The sequence below is a fragment of the Apiospora kogelbergensis genome (genome assembly GCF_038363985.1).
Source record: "Apiospora kogelbergensis strain CBS 113332 chromosome Unknown utg000012l_segment0_segment0, whole genome shotgun sequence".
In the NCBI taxonomy this organism is placed as follows: domain Eukaryota; kingdom Fungi; phylum Ascomycota; class Sordariomycetes; order Amphisphaeriales; family Apiosporaceae; genus Apiospora; species Apiospora kogelbergensis.
The window spans coordinates 518,906-542,393 of record NW_027117429.1 but is presented as its reverse complement, the minus strand read 5'-3'; the positions used below and the strand labels follow the sequence as shown (position 1 = coordinate 542,393).

The following is a 23,488-nucleotide window of genomic DNA, read 5'->3' as shown; positions in this document are numbered from 1 at the left end:
ATAAGCCCAGGCAGGCTACTGCAAATGTTCCAGGGCCGTGCTTTCGTCGACTGCGGCCGTTTGGCTTTGCCCGTGACTCCGTGCCGAGCACGTGCTGGGGTTAGCTTGCTTTTGTGATTGTAAGATATTCTCCATGCTGACTTGATCGTACGAATTAGATTGCTGGGGTTGAATTTGTACTTACACCAACCCAGGCCAATTCTTGACCACGCAGCCAGTGATTGCTCAGTAGATCTTTTTGCTTGATTGCCTCAGGCAGCTGGTTTGGCAGGGAGAGCGGTGTGTGCGTGTTGTGTCGATGACTACGTCCAGCCCTTGCCTACGTAGCGTGCTCCATAGTTGAATATTGATGGATTCATCGCCTCTTAGGCGCATCCATTTCATAGTGCTGGGAATAGGGACGTCGGCTCAGCTCAGCGTGCATGCAACAAGGTAGCCTAGAATACCGAAGTGAGATCGCGATGCAGCAAAAGCTTATCTTAGCGCCCTCAGCTCAATCTAAGATCAGACCCCAGGTATCGGCCAACGCGCCTATGGCGCGCTTTCTACAGTGCCTGTCTTTTTCCGCGAAGCATGCGTGATAATTGACGTGGTGTGGTCTCAGATGATGATGTGGAAGGAGGGAGGTAGTGCGCTAGTGGTGGGGCCCAATAAGCGGAGTGTGGGGGAGTCTAAGGGACAACTTACGGAAAACAGCCTGGCTTGCGGGGAACTTGGCCATCCTTCTTGCTTCACACACCTCCCTCAATTGACTTGGCTTCCAACACCACCAGCTAAGATTGCAATCAACTTACGACGCCGGCTCTCCTCACTCCAAGCTCTCCATCTCCAACGACGCCGACAAATATCATCATCGACTTGCGAAACGCAGCCCGCTCACTTCGGCTTTACCTCCTCCAACACCTGTACCAATACTGCAAGTGGTTTGCGACGCCACCCTGCTACCCACTCGCGAATTTGCACCCGTCCGCGCCTACAATATCCTGCGTTACAACCGACTCTACAAGAGCATTCTCCGTTATAGATAATCCGGTCCTATAAGGACACCGACCGCGTCGTACTGGAGCTCTGCTCCATTAAAGGATTGCCCGACGCCATCGATAAGAAGATTCATAAAGCAAAAACCACAGGAAGCCTCCTCATCAACAACATTGCGAATGAGGACACGAGAAGAATACTTCACGATAAACTGGGCATTGGGGACGTCGAGTATGTATGCCGACGAGTGTTTCTTTACCAGAAGACCGGCCATCTACAAGCCCGTAGTGCAAGGCAGCCAAGTGCCCAAGTCCGAAGCGACAGGCGGACTTTGACCGTTCCGACAACAAGCGCTCGAAGATCGAGTTATACCCATCTGCTCCGCCAGTGCCTTCAGCCAGCCCACAGGTAGCTCCGAGAACCCTTCCCGCGCGGAACCCCAGGTCGGCGACAATGATGACGAAGACGTGGACGATGGGGCCGATCACCGTGGTGCGCACAACAGTCAACCCGTCTCACCTCCTACGGCCATCACCGAGGCCGACTCTTATCGACGCGTATTTGGGCTGACTCGACGCCATCACTTAAATCGCTCCTCGCTCGGTCAGTCCAGCGTGCGCGCCCGACTGACATTTCTCCAGCCTCCAGTGTCGCCCCTGACACCGTGTGCTCCACATATACGGCGGATGTCATTGACCTGACGCAAGATGGTGCGAATAGCTCCTATGCATTCAGATATCTACCTCTGCTGACCCCCTTTGCACACGATAAGATTTTCGAAGACTCGGCCGAAGACGCTGCTGAGGAACCTGAGGTCGAAGCAGAGGACACCCAAGGCGCCGCCGACAACGACCTCCCCAACTACACCGACTTCACCGACGCCCGCAACGGCTAGTGCGAGAATTTATAGGCTGGCACCAAGGTCAACATCGCCGGGATCTAGACGTCGCTGGATCACTACCAGGCCATTGGCGTGTTCATCCTGCTGACGCAAAGGGATCGCCGGAGGGTTGTTGGCAGACGACATGGGAATGGGCAAGACTTTGCAGATGCTCGCCCTCATGGTGATCCGTGGACACCTGGTTTAGATGCAAGACCATGTACACCAGAACCAGGACGATCGCCTCCCCGCGTCCAAGTACCAGAAGCCAGGCGACAAGTGTCCTCGACAGGACATGTCCTATGAAAAGACGGTTGGGCGCGCAGAATCGCAGCGACGACATGCCGCTGGCCGATGGTCGTCTTTATGCCACGCGACCTTATCGACAACTGTGTTGCCGAAGTCGAGAAACACATCGGTATCGGCCCTGCCAGTCCAGCCAATAACTTCGAGTTCCAAGTGAACCACGACAAGTAGTCTGGCCATGCCAGAGACCCGGCGAACCAACACTTATTTTACTAGCGGTTTCCACGAAAATGGCCATGCGCAAACTGACAGCTCTGACACCAACTTCCCCGGCCATGTTGCTCCGTCCCGCCACTAGATGCCCCCACAACCGTGAGGGATAGCTACGACCAGGTTAAGCCTCCGGCCCCGTACCCCATGGGCCATACGATGGTTACCCCCTAACATGGGACGGTACGGATCACCTACGCCTCACAGCTTCCAGGGCTCCCAGGCTTCGGGAGATCAGAACGGCGCCGAGAATGGACAGCGCTTCCTCTCACCCAGCAACAGTCACGGCTATGGCAACCGCGGACAACATCCCAGCCACGCACCAGGTCTACCTCACGCAACGGGACATGGCCACTTCCAGCCCTTCATGGGGCCCGGTAATTTCGGTGGCCGACTGGGCATGATGGCCGAGGATCTGGCAGATAGTGTCGCTTATATCCGAAGCCAATATGACTCGTCGGAGCTGTCCGACTGCGTTATGGAGCTCGTCTTCAACAATCGCCGAGAGGAAAGTGTTGAGATCAAGGGACACAAGCTTATCCTGGCCCGAAGCCCTTGCCTGAAGAATTACATCATGTTCCTCCGCGCCCAGGACCCCGGTTCTCATACCCTAAGTATCCAGTCTGATGACATGTGGCTGCGCCCCGACGCTTGGTACATAGCGGTTCAGAGACTGTATCTAGGCGCCTCGCTGCCTATTCCTGCTCCCATGGGTAGAAGCATATCTACCTCAGAGCAAGCATACCGCCATGCCGATCAATTCAACTTCGCCTTAGCGTACGCTGCCGCTAGTAATATGCTCCAGATGCAAGACGTCTTCGTCCAGGGCGTGCAGATCGCTGCCGACATGATCAACTGGAACAATGTCGAGGAGGGCCTTGCCTTCGCTCTGGATAGTACCCGCCAGCGATACTCGGACGACGAGTCCGATATCCCCGATGTTGATTACAACTACGATCGCGAGAGTGAGCCCCACATCTCGGCCATGGTCAACTTCCTCATTAATGCCTTCCCCCGCCAACTTCGAGCTGGGCACCAGCGCCTTCGACCCATCTGCCTTTGTGCGACTCCCAGATGTTCCTAAGCCCATACTCCACCAGAAGACCGCCCCTGCCATCGCACGAGGCTCCTCGATTCGTCAATCCATCAAGGCCAAGCCCACTCGATTGTCCAGCATTAAGTTTGGTGATTTGCCCACGGCATACCCGGAAGAGGACGCCGCATCTCCCCGCGAGCCTGCTGAGTGCTATCCACAGCTGCTGCGCATTCTTCTCAACCTGCCTTTCTACACTCTGCGCTATGTCCTCACCTCCAAGAGCAACGGTGTGTCTGGCTGGAACACGGTTCAGGATCGGTACCACGCAGTAGCAGATGTCGTGGCCAAGCGTGAGGTCCGTCGTCTGCGGGCTGTCGAGGCCGTTCGCGAAGATAGTATTCCAGGCGTTGAACAGATCCAACACCGACTGTCTTCGCTGCAGCGCCACACCATAGATGCGTGAGATGCTCTCAACTGGTAAGAAGCAGTTGTGCAGCCCTCGGGTTCCGGTGCTCCGCGCCTCGTCCGTCGCTGGGTTCCCCAGTTCGCTGTGCCCCCGATGGCAGAGAAGGAGGAGCCGCAGACTTATGAGCCTCATCCTTGGAATTGCCAGATGTTGTCCAGATCGACAGGGTCAACACAAACAATGACGTGCTCGACATTTCCGAGCTGGTCGTGAACGTTCTGGAGGGAAGACATGACAGAATCGATGGTAAAAGGAAGTACAGGATCGATGATAAAAGGAGGTTTATCGTGCTAAAGACTGCGAGTAGGTGACGAACTTTCAGGTCGAGAGAATTTCGATCTTATTTATGCATGAAAGAAGCTCGTGCAATACGACACTATTCCGGCGTCCGCCTTGCTTCGCCCCTATACACCCTTCAACTCCTGCACCTCCCTAGCCCAGCGGAGCTATGGTATGGCTCACGAGCCCCATTAATAAGCTCGTTTCCTGCTCAGGGCTTAGCATAAACAGACTCGATACAAAGGATGGCCAGTAAGGGCCAGAGACTGAGTAGTGGCAGATCAAGGCTGGGAAAGAAGGTACATATTGCACAGGGTAACTGGAGCCAAAATCGACTCTAGGTCGTGTGATGGAGCAAGAAGGGATGAGTGACAGCACAGCTCCATCTTAGGTTATTTTACTAAGATTTCTGCAGTAATTCTTAAGATATTCGCCGAATTCAAACAATATTTACCCTCTAGGATTTAGCTAGGGCGTAATTAAAGGTGTGTGCTGTGTGAAAGTTAAGGTATGAGGACCACAACTGGCGCTTGCATGACACCCCTGTTCTCTTTGTACCAAGAGCTTGGCAAATCACCAGGGAATGGGGTATAAGAGCCGTTTCAGGCGTAGGCATGATAGTCAACTGTAATGGTTAGAAGCACAACAGCGCCTTATCAGGCCACGAAAGTATATTCCCAAGAGCCAATAGCACGAAGAACGGGAAAGAGGATGCTGCAGCTACTTATCCTGGCACAAGTACAACCTACCACAATTTCAATCACGAAAGCCTCGGCATGCATATAATGCCATGGATGCATCCGTTTACGATTGAGGAACTATGCAATCCATCCTCTGTTCTCTTTCGTGACACCACCGACCTCTTCTCTGGCGCCTCTTTGACCGAGAAATCTATCTTACTCGACCTGCAGCGGAGCCAGAGCTATATTGTGCTGTGGGCGGATGGATGTGGGGTAAGAGATGGCTTGCTAGAAAAGTTACTTGGAGCTTCTCGATGAGCGCAAGGGATAACTTTATAGTCACTTTTCAACATTTCCCAAATCCTGGCCAAGCGAACATTTTAAACATTTTCTGCATCCATTATGTTCTTAAAGCTTATGGCAATAGGCCTTATCTCACTCGTCCCGCATGGGCATCAAACTAGACTGTCCACCGATATCACCCGTGTCACCCTTGCGGCGAACAGAATCAAAGCTCTGATCAAGAGTAGCGATGCCAGTGATCCCGATTCTGATACGAGTAGCGAGACTTTATCGGAAATAGGCGCTATCAACTTAAGCGAGGTTGCCGAGGATCTTTACACTGACACCCAGTGCCTTCTGGACTTGGATCCAGGTTACAAGAAAAACAGGCTGGCCAAAAACTCTTTCCCTCCTCAAGGCCGCGTCTCAGTTCGAGGTACTTCAGATGGTGGTCCAGATTTCTTCCAATCTCATCCACCTGGACATTAAGACTTGAACATAACCCTTGCATCTCCGCAACGATGCCTTGAGCTCTTTGTTTCCATTGAGGATCTCTTTGTGTGTCGGAATAACTGACAGCGAAAGATCGAAGCAGCGACTCTACCGAAGCCGTAAATTCCTTTGCGTGGAAAGAGAGCTCCTTATAGTAAAATGCGTCGTTGGCGATCTCGTCAATTAGGTGGGATCTCATGGCGAATTTGCATCCATCAAAGAGTGATTCGCGGGCCTCAGTATAGCTGGTACGTATCTTTATGGATTCGGTTCATGCATATAGTTGGATTTGGGAATGCCATATGAGGAGAATCTTTCGGTTTCCGACTGTATCCACTGCATCTCCATGTAGCAGATATTGATACGTGCTACTGTAGTCCGATAATTTCTGTATGTAGAGCCCCAAAGAGGCACGCACCGCCTCTGCTGCAATGGGGTCAAGTTCCCGTTTCTCGTTGTAAGACTGCTCTGATGAACATGCGACAACCACTGCATTCAGTTTCAGTCTGGGCTCGAATGTTAGTGTCGCACAGCCAAGAGTTCTGTTACTTACTGATTAACATCTCGGATTCAGAGTCCGAAGTTATCCAAACCCGTCTCAAAACTTGGATCAAGGACTTTGCAAAATTGAGAGAGCTTCCAACTTTTGCGAAGTCTGGGCCGCCAAGCCCTTCGACCGATAGAGAGGAGGTTGATTCCCACCAAACCCCTGATGGGTTAATCAACCACTGGTCACAGACGGCGCTGTAACCTCGTCTGGCACGTGTTGAGGAGTGCTCTGGAGGCATAGAAGCTAGGCCGAAAACGCTGACTTGCCTCTACTCCTGATCATGAGCCGCAACCAAATCCGTATTCGGCACAGCAGTCTCTCTTTGACCCGTTGCGCCAACAGGAAAAGCCTCATGGAAATCAATGTCTTGTCCCACGCAGATGCGAATGCAACGACGGGGAGCTGGTCCTACGAATGGTATGCATGGTTTGTCTGTCGAAGGCTCAGCTTTCGAAACACGGACAATCCCTGGTATATTGGTCTCTCCATTCTCCGAGCGAGGCGCAAGATCATATATGTTCAGAAACCCTCCTGGTAAAATCTTCCTCTTTGTGTCGTCGCTGCGAAATGCGTATTTTAGGTAGATTTTGTATGATTCCCCCAGCAAACCTAAAACCCCTGAGGCGATACCAATGATTTCGAATCTGGACATACTCGCTCGACTTCTCAGAAATCGTTTACAAAGATCTGGTCGGGAACTTGCCGCATTAGATACGAGTATCGGCCACGAAAGAGTCTAGCTTTAATAGCTAAAGATATAGAAAGCGGGGTTTAGGTTGACAGATTGACATAGAATCAAAGATAAGAGGGAGTAGAAGGCGGGGTAGGTAATGTGATAAGATTCAGGCGCTGAATATTTATGTGTCTAGCGAAAACGGAAGGTGTTCCTCCTCCGGTATTGCGTCTCGGACCAATAGTCAAGCTACCAATTTCTCACATGGTGCTGCATTTTAATTGGCTGTCCTTTCGCGAGCTGTAGAAGATTCCTCGTTCAATAATGAATGTGTCTAAAATGTAGTTTACATCTACTATACAGTCCTCCAATCAATCCGTTCCCAAAATCCCATCCCCCAATGTAAAGAAGTTGATAAAAGTCAGCTCAGAAAGTCTCGAGCCGTGAGCAACGCTGGTAAAGTTGTCGAATGCATGCGTTCTTGGTGATGGTGTATTTAGACCTTGCCGTCACCGTGGTTGGCCTTTCCGCCCTTGCCCTGGGACCAGCTGCCGTTCTTGTGGACGTGGATCTCGCCCTTGCTGGCACCGCTGCCACCGGTGGGATGGATGGTGAAGTGCTCCTCGGGGTCCTGGCTGCCATCCTGGTGCCACTTGTAGGTGACGTCGCCGCCGGTGCAGTCGGCCTGGTAGAGGGCCTTCTGTGCCAGGTCTTCGACGGCGGGCCACTCCTTCTGGCTGATCTTGCCGCCCTTGTTGCCCTTGGTGCCGGCCTTGTTACTGACCGAGACCTTCTCCCACTTAGGCTTGCGGGCCTCGAGGATGGCGTTGTCGGTGTCAATGACGGCGGCGCGGGCCTCGATGTCGTCGGAGAAGTCGAGGGCGGACTCCTCAGAGAAGTCAACGGCCGCCTCGGTGTTGAGCTGCTCGGCGCGCTCCATGAGAGCGACGGGGCTGGCTGTGGGAGCTGCCAGGGCGGCAGAGCCGAAGAGGGCGACGGAGGTGGCGAAGGTAGTGAAACGCATTTTGATGGTTTGTGAAGAAGGTTGATGTGAAAAGGTTGATAGTGTTTGTAGTTATAGTTAGAGTGGTGTTGTTGTTGAAGTGATGTTCTTATTGAAGTGATGATTAGAGTAGTGGTTGATGGTGATGATGATGAATTGGAATATGCCAGATGTTGGGGAGGAAGTTTGACCTTATAGATTTCTTGAGCACTAGAAAAGCCACTTTGGTCTTTGCTTTGTCTTCAACCATCATCCCTCACCCAGATACAGTTGCGACGCAGAGGAGATCATCGTCGCTGTCAGACAATGACGACCCGTTGAAATCCTTCTATCACCAAAAATAGCCATCTCGCGATAGTATCACTATGGGGAGACCCATAACAAAGGCAGCGATGGAGCCAAGTCAGCCGCATTCTTTGATACAGGCAGTAATTGAAACCGAAGATCGCTGACAGTATGACGACGATGTAATCAATAGAGACTCAGCCCTGTGCATTCGGGCCCGTTGCGATATTGTTTACTATACAGAGCTTGCGTGGAAACTCAATCCTCACAATCCTTCTGTGGGGTAAATTGACTAAAACAATTCGAAACAATTCAGTTCAGTAAGCAGCTGAAGATATGTGGTGAGGACTAGGTACAATTCCGTTTCAGGCAGTGGATCAGACAGATCACGCTTACGGTGATAGTAAGCCGATCGTCAACGGCCCCCAATGACGTCTAATCAGGCCAAAGCTGCGGGTAGAGGCCGACAGAAACTAGTCCGAAGGAGCACTAGTGCAGCCAAAGTGCCGTCCAAGCTTCTTGTCAGCCACTGAAATTACCTTGCAAAGGATCCTATTATAGAATTAAGCACCAAATCATCCCAAGCCCGCCGCAGATCGAAATCGGGGCGCCCCTGCATGCACCGCCGCAAAGCTGCTGTCAGCCCTGCGGCACAGCACATACGCTTCGCTGTTCCTGTCCTGTGACATCACCCGACTAAGTGATCTACGGGCAACGCTTATAAGAATAATCGAACAGTCTGAATCCACGCATTGTCATCACCAGCACCTTTTCAGAAAACTCCACAGTATCGATTGCATTCAGTCAACATGGCGGACGCAAACACCTACCTGAATTCCCGTTTCATGGGAGTATGTGCTGCCCCGCCCCTGCTACCATTATCCATCACCATGATTGCTCACACTACATCAACACTCCTTTGTAGGAACATGCCGATGCCTACACCGCAGGCGGGCTCCATCCCGTCTACCTTGGTGACATCCTTGGTGGTCGTTACCAGGCCTTTCGCAAACTGGGCTCGGGCTCTCAATGCACTGTCTGGCTAGCCAGAGACAAGAGGTAAGTTGCAGTCTCGACCTCTCTCTTCGTTGTGAAAAGCGGCTGACCAGCGTGGCCTATTGCGCAATCGCAGCGCACCAACAAGACAGCTCCGAGCTGTCAAGGTGTACAAGGCCAAGTCGAGCGAGCAGATGCGCAAGCTCGTAGACTCCATGAAGCGTGTCTCTCACCCAGGCGAGAACCACGTCGAACTTCCTTTCGACTCTTTTACTATCCAGGGGTCCAGAGGTGCCCATCTCTGCACCGTGGTGGAGCCCCTGGGCTGTTTCATCTCGCAGCTCGTAGGCGAGGCATACAGCAAACGGGCTGAGCTGAACGAGGAAGACGAGCAACGGGCGGCACCAGGCGACCCCTGGTCGGTGAAGTTCGCCAGGAGGGCTTGCCGGCAGGTACTGGTAGGTCTGGACTATCTGCACAAGCGTCGCATAGCACATAGGGATATCGCAGGCCGCAATATCTGTTTCGCGCTGCCATACGACCTTTCAGCCCTGGATGAGAACAAGATCATGGAATCTGTTTGGCCCGAAGAAAAGCCAAAGACGGCAGAGACGGCGGAGGAAGAGGCGACAAGTTAGCAGGCCCCTGTTTCTGCTGCCCCGGACGCCAAAGAAGACGATGCTTCGGATTCAGACTCGAGCTCAGGCAGCGACGATGACGCACCACCACCCCAATGGAAATTGGACATGGACGAATGCGAATGGCGTATTGCAGAACAGTGGGATGCGTGTGAGTTGGGCGACGCAAGAGCCGAACCACTTTCGGATGCGTGGAACAAGGCCAACTTCTACAACTCCCGCGAGAGCATCGAGCTGCTCCAACGCAGAGACGGCAAGCCTTTGGGCCCAGACGAGATCCAGTACACCGTAGCCCCCACGGGGATGAATACCAAATTCGGCCTGGAGAACGTGATCGACCCCGCGTCCCTCCGGTCCTTCCGGCTTGTCCTGACCGACCTGGGCCTCGCCTGTCCCTTCGAGGAGTGCGGCAAGACCCCCATGCCCACCGTGGTAGACTACGCGGCGCCCGAAGCGCTGCTCGGCCAGCCCGACGTCCCCGCCAGCGACATCTACGCGCTGGGCCTCTGATTCTGGGAGGTCGTCATGCTGCGCGGCCTCGTCGTCGACGCGGGGTTCAGCCAGCCCCCGGGCCGCGTGCTGCAGTACCTCGCGCGGCGCCTCGGGCCCGTGCCGGCGTCCCTGCGCGCGCTGGGCGGACGCGGACCAGTTCGTCGACGGCGACGGCAAGTCCCTGGACACGCCCGACGACGACGAGGAGCTCTACGGGGATGACGACTTCCCCCGGGGAGATATCTGGTTCCAGGCCCGCAAGCGGAAGCCTCTCGACATGTCGGAGGAGGACTTGGGTCAGTTTGTGCGCTTGATTCAGAAGATGCTGCAGTGGGAGCCGGAGAACCGGCCGTTCACCGGGGAATTGCTACAGGATCCGTGGTTGAATAGCGCAGCGTAGAATAGAATTGCTGGCCAAGCTCAACCACCATGTATTTGTAGAAGAGGCATTGTAACATCAATTGGGCTGCTTTTGTTCATTCGTTTTTTGGGGTTGATGTCAAGCTGTGAACCAAACAGATATGAAACCAATCGAAGCATTTAAAGATAGCTCTCGCGATCTGAATAACCTAGCTATGTCGTCCCAATCAGAATGGATACTTCGTCCCGCTCTTCGTTAACGTGATAATCTTGCGCTGCGTAAACTCCTCGACCCCGGCCGTCCCCCCAAAGCGGCCATACCCAGAACTACCCCCGTCCTGCCGTTTGGTACCGTCGGCTCGAAGAAGATAGTTGCGCCATTGACGTGGCAAGCCCCCGTCCGCATGCGCCGCGCAACCGCGAGCGCGCGCATCACGTCCCGCGAGAGGACGGCGCCCGAGAGGCTGTACTCGCTGGCGTTGGCCAGCTGGACGGCCTCGTCGTCGCCACCGCGGAACTCGGTCAGACACACGAGCGGGCCGAAGCTCTCGCGTCGGAAGATCTCTATATCCAGCGTCACCCCGTCCACGATGTGCGGGCCCATGATGGTGTCCCGCGGCCCTGTGAGGGACAAGTCCCCCATCAGAACCTGCGCGCCGGCTGACCGCGCGGCCTCCAGCATGTCCTTGACGCGCTGCGCGTGCACGGGGCTGAACATGCCCGAGATGGGCACGGCATCATCCTGGGTGTGGTCGTCGACCTTGACCGTCTGGAAGCGGCGGAGCAGGCGCTCCTTGAACACAGGCGCGACGTCGGCGTGCACGATGACGCGCTCGGTCGACATGTAGATCTGCCCGGCGTTGGCCAGGGCGCCGAACGCGACGGCTTCCACGGCATCGTCCAGGACGGCATCGTCTAGTATCACCAGGGGCACCTTCCCGCCTAGCTCCAGCACGCAGGGCTTGAGGCAGGACGCCGCGGGCGTCTGCGCGGGCGACACGGGCAGGTAGTTGAGGCAGCCGGCGGGGAGCCCGGCTTCGCGCAGTGCCCGCACGACGAGGTGCTGGCTCTTGGGCGAGAACTCGGAGGGCTTGAGGAGGATGGTGTTGCCGCACATCAGCGGAATGCATACCGCGCGCGCCACGAAACGGTCGCCCTGATGCTCAAGTCATATACATTCAAGTCTCCAAGTCGCATTCTCAATAAGAGGAGGTGGAGAGGAAGAGGGTGAGAGGGTGGGAGGTACTTGCCTTCTCCCTCAAGCCCAGATATCGTGGGCTTGATGATCTTGTGTTCAATCACCTCCATAACCTCCTCCGAGACGAAGTTGACAGGGGTGTAGATCCCCATACCCCCCGTATTGGGTCCGTCTGGCCTCCAAGCCCGCTTGTGGTCCTGGCCCGACGCCAAAGTCTTGTGGGTGTGCGCGTCGCAGAATGTGTGGATGCTAATCTCATCGCCGTCTAGCAGCTCCTCAACGACCATGTGTTCGCCTGCCTCCTTGCCGAACCTTTTGTAGACCATGATGTCGTCGAGAGCCTCCAAAGCCTTTTCCTTGTTGGCCGCCAGGATGACACCCTTCCCCGCGGCCAGGCCAGAGGCTTTGATCACGAATCGCCCCCACGCCGAATCCTTGATAAACTTCCTCGCTTCTGAGTAGTACTCGAACGACTCCCCTTCGGCTGTTGGGATCCCGTGGCGTTTCATAAACCCTTTGGAGTAGGCTTTTGAGCCCTCGATCTCGGCTGCTGCTCGGCTTGACGCGAAGCACGGGATGCCGCCTGTATCCATTAAATCAGTGCCTGGGCAATTGATTGCTGCAGTGAATCTATATCCAAAAAGCATGCAGTAGCGCAATGCACGCTCGGCTCCCCGCGACTTACACTCGCACTCCCCGTAAACCTTGTGCTTGTTCTGACTACAGCCACGCCAAATGCTGAACAGTGTGATGGAAAATGGCAGGACGCAAAAGCCATTATGGCAGCGAAGAGGAAGGAAACATAGTGCGAATGGACTTACTGCCACGAAAATAGTCTTCTATACCGTCGACGACAGCATCGTCTGGTCCTGAAACGACAAGGCCGACACCATTCTCCTTGGCGAACGCAACGATAGCCTGATAGTCGTTGGCCTTGGCATGGGCGACATTCTCAGTTTTCGCAACTTCTTCGGTGCCCCCATTTCCGGGCAGAACGAAGATGCGCGACACCAAGGGGGATTGGGCCAGCTTCCAGGCCAGTGCATACTCCCGGCCACCTTTGCCAATAATCAGCACGGTTAGTTCTGGTGTCTCTGGCGACGAAGATGCAGCCATGACTAGTGCTGTTTCAGTATATATACGGGCGATTGTTGCTTTGGGCTTTGATCCTTTAACTTCTAGGGAGCGGAAAAGCCACTCCAACCTCCCTGGGGGTATGGGACGTTGCAAACACAGGAGGAAGTCGGGGCGAGGGTCAATTTCCGATGGGACAACTTTGCGTGAAACGAAATGAAAAGGAATGGAAAGGGCAGAGAACGGTAAAAAATCAGGATGAGCTGATTCTCACTTTGTGATTAATGTCTTGATGAGCCATGGAAATGGTAAAGTATGACAGGCAATTGAGAAAAACTAAACAATCGGTGGTTTCAGATTTCTCATCAAAATTAGTCACAGCCTCGCAGTTTAACGCTGACCAAGCAAAAAAAGGATCTTGAGGGGTCAGGGAAACCGATACTCGCGTTACATGGATCTAGAAATTAGGTACAGCTCTGCTCTCAGCTGGCTGATCTAGGAGAGAATACCAGCAGCCACCTGCCTAATGTCTCGCCGAAAGTACTTCCCCGAATATGTAATGCTGTGCACAATCTGATATGCTCCATGGATTGCAGCATCTAAATTGTCGGCCACCTTTACGCAAGACGCCACACGTCCCCCATTGGACACGGACGCCATCGCAGAGCGGCGTACCCGAATGGAAAACATAAGCGCCGGTCCCTTTATGCTCAGCCATTAGCAAACTACTTACGCAGTAGCGGTCCAAATTGCCGAGTAGGATAACGCGAAGGGGCTCTTCGATCGGCGTGACAGGTAACCGGGAATGTTTCTCGTAGATGTACTCTTGGGCAAGAGATGAATTAGCTGGCCTTGTCAATCGGGTAGAAGGAGACCCCCTGAGAAAGATTGACAAAGTAAGGTGGACGCTCAGTGGCTGCCAAAACTTTTCGACCACAGAGTGGCGCCGTGAGTCTCCGTATCACTCGGTAATACTCTGTATCCCGAGCCACGCTAACAAGTTGGCCAACTACTAGTGTGTCATGGGGATAAACTAGTTTGGGAGAAAAGCAGATGTATAGGGAAGTTCTCGGATCAGACAGAATTGACATCAATAGCAAGGCAACAGTAGGAGATAACCTGAATTAATGTAAAAATGACTATTGAAACCCTAACTAGTAATATTGAGATCTATACACTGGAACTAGATCTTTCTTCTTCATCTATCTATAGCCTTCTGGCCCTCAAATACCCGTCGCTCTCAAACACAACACTCTCACTCAGATTTTACTTGCAGCTCTGATCTATCTCGCCACCTAACTCAGCCGGATCCGTCTCCGTCAAGGCCGTCCCCGTCAACGGAGCCAAATCCGTCCCTGTCAAGGGACGGTACTTCTCCTCATTGATCGAAGCAAGCTTCGAATCGATCCTTTTGGGAGCGAGACCGTACAAATGTTGGAAACTCATAATCATCGGCCGCCAGAGGTCAGCGTTTATGCGGTTGCTGTGGCCCGGCAACCTCAGATCGTCTTCAATATGGGTCCGGAGGACCTTGACTTCGATGGCCAAGACGGCCCCCTCGCGGCCCGGGGCGTCTTGCATCAACTCGTTGCTGGCGACCAGCTCGGCCTCCATCTGCACAGGGCACTCGGCGATGCGGGGAGGTCGAACCAGGTCGGACGGCTGCGGTGTTAACCCCGCGCGTCCAAATTTGTCTTTGCAGTGTTCGTAGCTGAGGGTCTGCTTTATTGGGGGGAGGACGGGGCTGCCGGTTGTCTTGGCTATGGCGTTCATATATGACCCCATGTCGTCGCTGGGGATATTGAGAACGTACTGCTTTGTGCGCAGGGAGATTCATAGGAGTGTGCGACATGGAGGCCAGACCCAGGACGCATCGGTCGCCGAGCCACCAGGCCGAGGACATGGGCGCGATGTTGGTGGTACCGTCTTCATTCTCAGTTGTGATTAGCACGACTTCGGTGCCCCAGTAGTGGATGGCGGGAGTTATGACGGAGTGCATGATGAAAGGACGAGGGAGTGTTTGTTGTTCGTTGTTGAGTTGGGAAGCTGAGATGTTGGGATGAGACGATGTGTTCAAGGCTGTTCGATGAGTTGCTTGGCCAAAGTGAACCACCATCTACTGCTTCCTTCGCAGTCTTATATACTAGGGAACGCATCCCCTGGTGGACCGGGCCATTGCCAGAGATATGACCAGTTAAAAGGAGTCATGTGAGAAACCGGCAGCTGATTGGTTACTTCTACCGTAAGACCCCGTGAAAAGTGGAAACACTAGTATCCAGCGGCTTTTCTGATTGGCCACTTCTCCAGCAAGGGACGACGTGCTTACTGCGGATTCTTCATGTGGTGGCGATCGGAGTTCATCCTTCTCATCAAATCAATCAATCAACCACGCTCATCCCCCACGTTGGACCGAAACGCGAAACGAGCATGACGTCGAATCAACTATTCGCCAGCGACAGCGCGCGCTGGAGCGCCGTCCGCCGCAAAGACGCCCAAGCCGACAGCCTTTTCGTCTACTGCGTGCGCACGACCAAGATCTACTGCCGGCCCGTGTGCGAGGCCCGGCTCGCGCGGCGTGACAACGTCGTCTTTCACGACGGCCCGGACGCCGCGGAGCGCGCCGGCTTCCGCCAGTGCAAGCGCTGCAAGCCGCACCTCGTCGGGCGCATGCCCGAGAACGGCGCCGTGCGGCGGGTGCGGGCCCTGGTGGAACAGAAGGCGGCAGATCCCGGGGACCAGGTGGATTCGCCGCCTGTCGAGCGGCTGGCGTGCTTGGAACGGATGGCGAAGCAGGCTGGGGTGTCCAAGTGGCACTTTCATCGCACCTTCAAGGAAGTCACCAAGATGACGCCGAATGCGTAATTGCGGCAACGACGGGGCGGTGGGCCGTGGCCTGGCTTTCCTGCGGGCTTGGGGGATCCGATTGTACGATTAGGAAGCGACGAAGGAACCGTGTCGACGGCGACTTCAGACCAGGGAAGTGAGTGTCGATTCCATTGAGACAGACCTTATGCCCCAGCCACTCCTCGACGAGGAACTTGGTCAGCCTTAAGACAACACTCCGGCCTTCGGCGACTTATATTTTGACTTTGAAAGCTTTATTGCTGATCTCGACAATGGCCTCTACGATTCATTGCCATATTTGCCCGATGGAGAGTAGTAACGTTACACGGGTAACGGGCTGCCCCAATTCGCTGTTGATAGGCTGAAAACAGCCAGCACCATGAATTATTCCACATCATATCCCTTTCGCGTATATGGGCGAGTCAACAAGGTGTGCATGTCTATGTCGGAGAGATCAGAATACCTGGCTGCGAGGCATGACCAACACGAGTGGCGCCGTCTCGAGGAACAGGATGTCTGGAAGTGACGGAGGACTCGACGTGATCGGTTCTGGAGTCGCAGCCATCTGGGTCTCTCGTCGCAGGAGCTGCGGTCGCCTGTGACAGATAGAATGGACAGGCGCTGGAGCTCATTGGGGGTGCAAATGTGGTTTGGCTACCCTTATGGCGCCTTTATGACGACGAAGTGCCACTGGCCAATGGGAGCTGCGAGACCTTGCAGAGGAAGGATGTAGTGCAGAGATACTAAGTCGAGAGGGCTTTCCCCCGACCAGCTCTGCTTGAGTGGCAGATTTCATGGGCGACGAAGCATCAGATCGTGAGCGATGGGCGGGCGGACTGCAATCCTCGTCGTTTTCCCTGGTCGCCGCGGCCATTGTTGGATGGAGAGATGTCGAGAACAGCGTAGCGCACGCACGATAGATGTTTCTGTTACGCCGCCCGAAAGGACAGTTGACTTAGGGCGGCCACTCGCATACGTATAGTCTAATTGACTATTCGTGTTTTTGCTATTTTTGGTCCCTCACGTTTTGGCCAGCCTTGATGCGACCTAGTCGAGGGCTCTACGAGCCAGCGGCAATGGGTTTGGCGACGGGCAACTAACTGCAACGCCAGTAAGGATGGCGATCACGGCTGGAGTCTCTTCCTCCACGTTGTGGGCGACCCAGAGCCGGCGGAGGTAAATCCCCTATTGCCGCACCTGAAGAAGCGGTGTTCCCACGAAGAAGAGCGCCGGAGAGCGCAAGTCTCGGATCCGGGGCTTTTGTTCTAGCAGCCTGTAGCCGCGAGAGGACCATAGTCGACCGATCGAGCCACTTCACGCCTCGCTGTGTCGCGCACGTTGTTCGTCGCCTGGCGTGCATCGATTTTGCTGGGACGCTTCTATTCACGCGCCATAAGCCGGGTTTCGTGCTGTCAATGTGCGGCCGCGGCGTTGTAAGTGGGTTCGAGAATTGTCGTTTTCATGTACGCCACTGCTCATTTGGAGTAAAGCATCATTGAAAAAGTTGCAGCCATGTGAATATTGGTGGGTGTGGCTGAGCTGGCCCCCTGTCATCGATTTTCAGTCGGGGCTGCTGTGAAGTACCGGACACGGGCCAAATACTTCGTCCTGGAAGCGAGGAGTCGAATCCGGTTTCATGGGGCTGTAGGGCGACCAATTGTCTGGCTCAAGGCCCACTTTGAGGACGGGTAGATCTGCAACCCAGCTAGACCCCACTGTTTAAGCTCGCAATCTATCGGCCGTTCCTTCTTTCCCGCAGATCTCCCCACGTTTCTTGGCCTTTGTCTTCTCCATGTTTCATCTTCGCTCTCGTTCCCCGTTTCCCTCGCTTCGAGACGCAGCCTTGTCAACGCCGCGTGGGTGCCGTGCTAGTCGTGTAAGCAGGAATCAGCCCACGTCATCAAACCACCCTAATTTGACGACCTCATCCCGCATCAGTTGAACCGACTTTTCTCCCTCGTTCAATTAGCCAAACCACCACTGCCCGACCAGCAGCCTCCCGCCGCTGCTGAGCCCAGCCCTCAGTCACTGGGAGATGCGCGCTTTGCAGCATTCGCCATGGGCGCGCACGCGATGCTTCCGACACTCACGCCGCGGATGTGCGCGCTTGCGTCGCCGCACGCCTTTCTATCCAAGCCCTAACCCATCGCCCACACCAGAGCAAGATGGTCGCCTGGCGGCCCTACAATCCCCTGCGCCAGGGCGAGGGCAAGTGCGACAAAACGAGTTTCTCGCCACAACCCTGTCATCTTTCGTTTCGCCATCGGCGACTTCGGCCTCTCCGACGCTGACGCTGCGGGTTTCATCGCCATCCTACTGCCCATCAACGCATCCGTCGTCCAGCGCAAGAACCGCCCGTCCCCGTCTCCGGCCAAGCGCGGCAGCGTGGCGACGCACGTGCCATCCATGCAGTGGCTGTGCATCGTTTGCGCCCCCCGCGCCGTGCTTGAGGAGGCCTTGGCGCTGGCGATGGCCTCTGCTAGGTAGATCGAAGACGGCGACAGCACGGCCGTGGACCGGGGACATCGACGCCGACGCGGTGCGGGAAACTCTGAACCTGGAGCTGTAGCAGACACAGGAGCGGTCATATCCGACGTTCTTGTACCGCGGCATAATGGCCTTCCCCTGCCTCACGTCTTTGTCGTCCACGGCTACTCATTCGCTCTTCCCTGGCGTGTGCGCGGGCTCTGGTGAGTCGGCTACACGCCCACGCCTGATATCAGTAAGATCTGGGTCGTGCTGCCAGGGGCCTGGTGGTGGTTGATGAGAGGGCTTGCCCCGGTGGGCGAGAAGGAGGTTAATGGCTGGTTAGGGACTGGGATTGTGGGTGTGAGTGTGGTTGAGTGGAGGTTCAACGTTGGGATTGGTTGCAACAGAGGGCGTCAAATCGGCATGATATTACAGAACATTGACAGCTGAATCTCTATCCTTGATTCGGATGGCATGTTGCAGAATGGTCACAGAAGATGAGCCACTGTGTTCCATAAATGACCAGGGGGGACTCTTTGCTGGATATCCTGATTGGGGGATCTGTTCACATCTGAATGTACTGTCCGAATACGGACGAGACCTATTATAGACTGCATATTACTAAATGACGATGCGCAAGCAAGACTTCAAATGTACCGGTGCTGCCACACATGAATTCTATTGCAAGCATGCCATGGGCACAGCAAGCGTTGACGCTACCACATAGACCGAACAACCCTTCTTTGGGCACCCTTGATCAGCACTGAGATAGTGCATGCATGCAGCCGCCTCGAGGCCCAGGACCCGGATTCGCACCGAGTCGACTTCAGATCCATCGCTGCCCGTCCGTGGGCAGTCAGGGCTAACAATACCAGGCGGCTGGCGCAGTCGGACGTCCAGGTGGTACAAAGTGCCGCTGTCACAAAACAAGAGGCTGGTTATATCCTCGGGCGCAAAGAAAACAGAAAAGGCATGGGAACAGTTTCTGTTCTTCTCCTGGAGAACAATCATGGGAAAGCGAAGAGCTATGTAGACGTAGATGGGAATGTGGAAATGAACGGAGAGGTGGAAATAACAGTAAACGTAGAAGCAGCCTATAATACGTTTGTTCACCGCAACTCTTTTCACGAGGAGGGTTTCTGGATTGTGAGTTGTTTCGTCGAAAGAGTCGGCTTGGGTGGCCGGGTTGCCGCTAGCCTCGGCCTCCAGAAGAAGGTACGGCTCCGAAGACGGTGGTGACGCCATGGAATCGGCTGAGCCTTCGAAAGAAACCTGCGCGGGGTAGAACGTTAGCAGAGGAGCCGGGCAGGGCAAGGAAGAGCATAGGTATAGACAAAAACTATTCCCCCTCGAGGTTATACAAGAGAGATCCCACCCGCCCAGGCTTTGTGACGGAGCAGCCTTGACTCGGGAGTCCGTTGCCGTCACGGGTTGGCCACCTAGCCCACTTCGAGAACCAAGTGTAAAGCATACTCCGAACACTGAGGCCCTGGCCCTTCCCTGGGGCGTACGTCAAGGGTAAAAGTCAGGGTCAACGGCGGCCTCACTCGGAAATAACAGGCCACACTAGGCCTTGAACAGAGCCAGCGGGTGCGGGGATGGGTGGTTCAGTCGACAATATCAAAAGCGTTGGCGGCTGCAGGCGCTCGCGACAATGACCATGATAGACGTTAACTAAGGGTACTAAGTTATTCTATATAATATACGATAGTAGATGAAGAAATCTCGATGTGTTATAGTGTAACTCTTGAACGTTTAGACGTTATATGCTTAAACTCGGTGCATACCCCGAGTTCTATATACCTAGAACTCCGTAAATATAAACCACGTACCCTCCCTCCCCGAACTTCAAACTCCCGTTGTCAGTTGCCGTAACAACTCCTAGTGAAACAAGCCCCTGGCGAATGGCGACAAGCCTGTTCAGCCCCGGAGCGACCATACTACTTTTCACCTACGAAAACCATCTACGTCCACGGCATCAGTCTCCTGCTGCTTGCTTTGCCAGTCTCCGAAAATGCCGCACTTCGTGGCTCTCGCCGTGCAGAGTCGTTATGTTCCTCGTCAACGACGAGCGCGTCTCCTTATCGTGGGACCGAATGCACCTCTAGACCCTCTCGATGGTCCCCCTCGCCGTCGTACAGCAGCCGTCCGCCGTACGACTGCAAGAGCTCGCAAGCCCTGTACGACGAGCTCGAGTCGGCGGGGGGGCAGGGGAAGGAGAGGCACGCCGCCATGGGGCTCTCCGGGCCACCCGAATCATTCCAGCGCCAACCGCAGGGGTCGTGGGACCTGCTCGGCTGGTTCGGGTCCGCACCGGCGACCAGGAGCATTCGCATGAAGCCCAGGGGGAACCGGAATAGGTCCACAAGCTCGCAGGCGGACATGAGGTACGTCTTCCCCCTACGGGAGACGCCGTCTACGCGGGCGCCAGAGGCGAGCAGGGCTTCAATCTTGCGCTCGGCGACCGTGGCGATGGTGGTGTTGGCGGTAGCGTCGGCGAATAACTCCATGTCTCGCAGCTCGTCCCAGACGTAGCGCGGTTTGGAGACCCAGTATTGCTCCTCGCCGTAACCGGGGACGAGCGACTCCAGATATCTCAGTAAAAGACAGTTGCCATCGTCCTCGACACTGGCATCGTGAGGTTGCCGGAGCTTTTGCACCCGTGCGCCTCTCTCGAGCAGCTGTTGCAGGAGCAACAGGCTTTTCTGGCCAAACGTATTGGCAAAAGCCATCTCCAACAACGGTTTCCCCTCGGCAACATACTCTAGCCGAAAACAGCGGTCGACGTCGGCGCCGTCATCGAGGGCGGTCTGGAGAATCGGGTGCCAGGCGGACACGGTGTCGGCCGTTATGTGCAGCCCGAGATACAGCTCCAGGATGGCGTCGGCGAGGTTGCATTGGCCGACGTCCGGTTCACCGACCTGGGCGCCGGCGTCCACGTTCCACTCCTCGGGCTTGGTGAGCAGCTGGACGGCCAGGGAGATGGCGGCGGGATGCGGCTGCTGAAGTAGTGCCAGGACGACCAGATTCATGTCGGCACCGAGGTCGCGGAATAGCAACAGCGTCTTCCGGCCCGCCACGGTCCGTGCCGCACATTGTGCTGCCGTCGTCATCAATGCCAGCCGGTAAGAATAGTTCCGTGCGTCAAACGAGATGTGATCGACGGCCAGGCAGCCCTCGGTGACCAGATGTCGTATCAGGTGCTCGTGTCCATGCAGCGTGGCGATATGCAGCATGCTCAATCCTGTCTCCTCGGTGGGATCCGCTAGCAGGTAGCTCTTGTAGTCTAGCAAGAGCCGGACCAGGTCCAGATTTCCCTGGCAGGTTGCCATATGAATAGCCGACTGGCGGCGGACCAGGTTCACATCGTGCCGCGGGGTATAGCCGCCCGCGTTCACATTCGCCCCATAATCGAGGAGAATGCGCACGATATCAGGACGACTATGCAGGATGGCCACGTGCAGAGGCGTGAGGCCGTTGCTGCCATGGAAGTGTTTCCAGAGACAAGGCTCCGCCACGCGCCCAGGGAACAATTGCCTTTCTCAAGCGACTGCGTCAAACCATTAAGCACTCCGTGGACCAACGGGCCGCACATGCCGCTGTTAATCTCATCTTCATAAAGGAACTTCTTCCACATCCCATAGATTTGTTTACACGTTAGTAAAAAGTTGATAGCCGCCACTGTACGATCTTTTGGGTCCTCGACGGCGTCGAAGATCATCTGATGAATCTCGTAAGGGAGTTGTTGTATACCAGTGCTTGTCTTCGGAGGTTTCGTGGCGTATGTGGTTTCGGCCTTTGTGGATATTATCCTGGGAAACACAAGGCAGGTGAGCTTTCCCGGTAGAGTAGTCCCTGATACACAATTGGGGTTGGAGAATCGGATAATGTCGACAGTAACGGAGCATAAAGTCACCTCATTCTACAGCCTATTGACTGGCAAATCTAGCCAACAGCGACCAAACGTGTCAGAACAAATTGTTTCTGTAGAGATTGTAGCACGGAGTTCTACTAAGGGTGAGATAATCGCTTGGTCTTGTAGGAAATTACGCAGTGAAGCATGGGAATTGATTGGGAGCGAAAAAGACGCAGGATCCCCCATAACATGCAAAGGGCGTGTTTGCGGGCCGGCCGACCGGCTGACCGACTCCTTTCGTGCTACCGCCTTCGAGATAGAGGCGACCTTCATCCGGTGCCTCGAGGGGTGAGCGTGAATAATGCTAGACCTACTTGAGCAAATCATCTCCGATGGGCTGACTTCTCGAAGACGGGCGACTGAACCAGCCGATTTCTCAATGTATCATAAGACGTCAAAATAATTGGCCAGCTGAAGAGGGTGACCATAAGCCAGCTGGAAAATTAGGAACACGTCCAAATGCTAAATTGTGGGGGCTAAGAGTCCAACTAAAGATCAATCACTGGATCCGCATCTCTCTTACTCGTGGAAAAGGCACCGGTTAGCCAGCGTCTCCGCGGTAATGAGCCATCACAAGCGCCGATATGGTGAGTCATTACCTACCAGCACGGTAGCATTTCTTTTTCCTTTTCGTCTTGGACCGTAAGCCTTAAGTTTCCATTGCCGTGTCCTGGTTAATTTCGATCACCATTCGGCCTGGAAATGCCTTCCTCGTAGGCCCGTAACCAATGCAATTCCACTGGTGGCTGCGTCTCTGCATCCCGAAATCATCCATTAGACTCGTACGTTGTCCAGCTATTGTCTTTCTGGTGATGTGTGTGGCTGCTGATATGTGCATCGTAATGTTATGTCTTAGCGCTCACACGGTTACACCAAAAGAGACGCACCTACTTCGCCCGTGTTGGAAGCAAATGTCTCATTGCCAACCGCCAATACTTGATGTGAGGCCGCCTCGGCAGCTCAGATCTCCAGATACCCATATGGTTGAGAGAGTTCGTCTCCTGGATACTTTGTGCTTTGGAAGTGCGGCTGGCTTCTTCTTCTTGACATCCATAAAGTGTGATACAAGATTGGACTTTTGACAAGAAATATTGCCATGCTCATCGTGTTGAGCTCCAGTGCATCCATCTGACACCCGATCTGCCATCGTCACCTGACTCTCGTCAAATCATAGGCTTCTGGGATCCAGCTCACCCTCCACTCTGGTACACTTTCAATAGCTACTGTGTCGGCGGGCCCTCCCTCCCCCAGATGAAGTTTTCATCAGAAATAAAACATTATTATGGTTAAATGCTTTTTCCTGGTGGCCCATACATTTATGCGTAAGTACAGGCAATCCCAAAGTCGATATAGACTGCCTTTACGGTCGGCTCATTGAAGG

The 23,488-nt window shown here is 54.5% G+C and overlaps 12 protein-coding genes across 12 annotated transcripts; 7 read left to right on the top strand and 5 right to left on the bottom strand.

Moving 5' to 3' along the window:
- Positions 1-461: 461 nt before the first annotated feature.
- Positions 462-1,873, top strand: PG998_014596 (uncharacterized protein; the record flags this gene model as incomplete). The annotated part of the gene is made up of 5 exons (XM_066881412.1): positions 462-515; positions 774-965; positions 1,025-1,209; positions 1,367-1,535; positions 1,592-1,873. The coding sequence occupies 5 exons, from the start codon at positions 462-464 to the stop codon at positions 1,871-1,873; spliced, it is 882 nt and encodes a 293-aa protein (XP_066723543.1).
- Positions 1,874-2,549: 676 nt separating this feature from the next.
- On the top strand, positions 2,550-3,873 carry PG998_014595 (uncharacterized protein; the record flags this gene model as incomplete). Its single annotated transcript, XM_066881411.1, has 2 exons — positions 2,550-3,362; positions 3,403-3,873. The coding sequence occupies 2 exons, from the start codon at positions 2,550-2,552 to the stop codon at positions 3,871-3,873; spliced, it is 1,284 nt and encodes a 427-aa protein (XP_066723542.1).
- Positions 3,874-5,270: 1,397 nt separating this feature from the next.
- Positions 5,271-6,397, bottom strand: PG998_014594 (uncharacterized protein; the record flags this gene model as incomplete). Its single annotated transcript, XM_066881410.1, has 4 exons — positions 5,271-5,385; positions 5,621-5,865; positions 6,028-6,098; positions 6,163-6,397. The coding sequence occupies 4 exons, from the start codon at positions 6,395-6,397 to the stop codon at positions 5,271-5,273; spliced, it is 666 nt and encodes a 221-aa protein (XP_066723541.1).
- A 922-nt stretch (positions 6,398-7,319) lies between these two features.
- On the top strand, positions 7,320-7,871 carry PG998_014593 (uncharacterized protein; the record flags this gene model as incomplete). The annotated part of the gene is made up of 1 exon (XM_066881409.1): positions 7,320-7,871. One exon carries the CDS (start codon positions 7,320-7,322, stop codon positions 7,869-7,871), a length of 552 nt encoding a protein of 183 aa, XP_066723540.1.
- Positions 7,872-8,929: 1,058 nt separating this feature from the next.
- PG998_014592 (uncharacterized protein) lies at positions 8,930-10,264 on the top strand (the record flags this gene model as incomplete). The annotated part of the gene is made up of 4 exons (XM_066881408.1): positions 8,930-8,971; positions 9,046-9,179; positions 9,253-9,749; positions 9,810-10,264. 4 exons carry the CDS (start codon positions 8,930-8,932, stop codon positions 10,262-10,264), a joined length of 1,128 nt encoding a protein of 375 aa, XP_066723539.1.
- A 15-nt stretch (positions 10,265-10,279) lies between these two features.
- Positions 10,280-10,646, top strand: PG998_014591 (uncharacterized protein; the record flags this gene model as incomplete). Its single annotated transcript, XM_066881407.1, has 2 exons — positions 10,280-10,330; positions 10,404-10,646. 2 exons carry the CDS (start codon positions 10,280-10,282, stop codon positions 10,644-10,646), a joined length of 294 nt encoding a protein of 97 aa, XP_066723538.1.
- A 216-nt stretch (positions 10,647-10,862) lies between these two features.
- On the bottom strand, positions 10,863-12,920 carry PG998_014590 (putative bifunctional purine biosynthetic protein; the record flags this gene model as incomplete). Its single annotated transcript, XM_066881406.1, has 3 exons — positions 10,863-11,762; positions 11,909-12,387; positions 12,626-12,920. 3 exons carry the CDS (start codon positions 12,918-12,920, stop codon positions 10,863-10,865), a joined length of 1,674 nt encoding a protein of 557 aa, XP_066723537.1.
- A 1,224-nt stretch (positions 12,921-14,144) lies between these two features.
- PG998_014589 (uncharacterized protein) lies at positions 14,145-14,877 on the bottom strand (the record flags this gene model as incomplete). Its single annotated transcript, XM_066881405.1, has 2 exons — positions 14,145-14,690; positions 14,749-14,877. 2 exons carry the CDS (start codon positions 14,875-14,877, stop codon positions 14,145-14,147), a joined length of 675 nt encoding a protein of 224 aa, XP_066723536.1.
- A 428-nt stretch (positions 14,878-15,305) lies between these two features.
- PG998_014588 (uncharacterized protein) lies at positions 15,306-15,740 on the top strand (the record flags this gene model as incomplete). The annotated part of the gene is made up of 1 exon (XM_066881404.1): positions 15,306-15,740. One exon carries the CDS (start codon positions 15,306-15,308, stop codon positions 15,738-15,740), a length of 435 nt encoding a protein of 144 aa, XP_066723535.1.
- Positions 15,741-17,780: 2,040 nt separating this feature from the next.
- Positions 17,781-18,209, top strand: PG998_014587 (uncharacterized protein; the record flags this gene model as incomplete). Its single annotated transcript, XM_066881403.1, has 2 exons — positions 17,781-17,821; positions 17,882-18,209. 2 exons carry the CDS (start codon positions 17,781-17,783, stop codon positions 18,207-18,209), a joined length of 369 nt encoding a protein of 122 aa, XP_066723534.1.
- A 660-nt stretch (positions 18,210-18,869) lies between these two features.
- PG998_014586 (uncharacterized protein) lies at positions 18,870-19,436 on the bottom strand (the record flags this gene model as incomplete). Its single annotated transcript, XM_066881402.1, has 1 exon — positions 18,870-19,436. The coding sequence occupies one exon, from the start codon at positions 19,434-19,436 to the stop codon at positions 18,870-18,872; it is 567 nt and encodes a 188-aa protein (XP_066723533.1).
- Positions 19,437-20,272: 836 nt separating this feature from the next.
- On the bottom strand, positions 20,273-21,828 carry PG998_014585 (uncharacterized protein; the record flags this gene model as incomplete). The annotated part of the gene is made up of 2 exons (XM_066881401.1): positions 20,273-21,671; positions 21,776-21,828. 2 exons carry the CDS (start codon positions 21,826-21,828, stop codon positions 20,273-20,275), a joined length of 1,452 nt encoding a protein of 483 aa, XP_066723532.1.
- Positions 21,829-23,488: the final 1,660 nt, after the last annotated feature.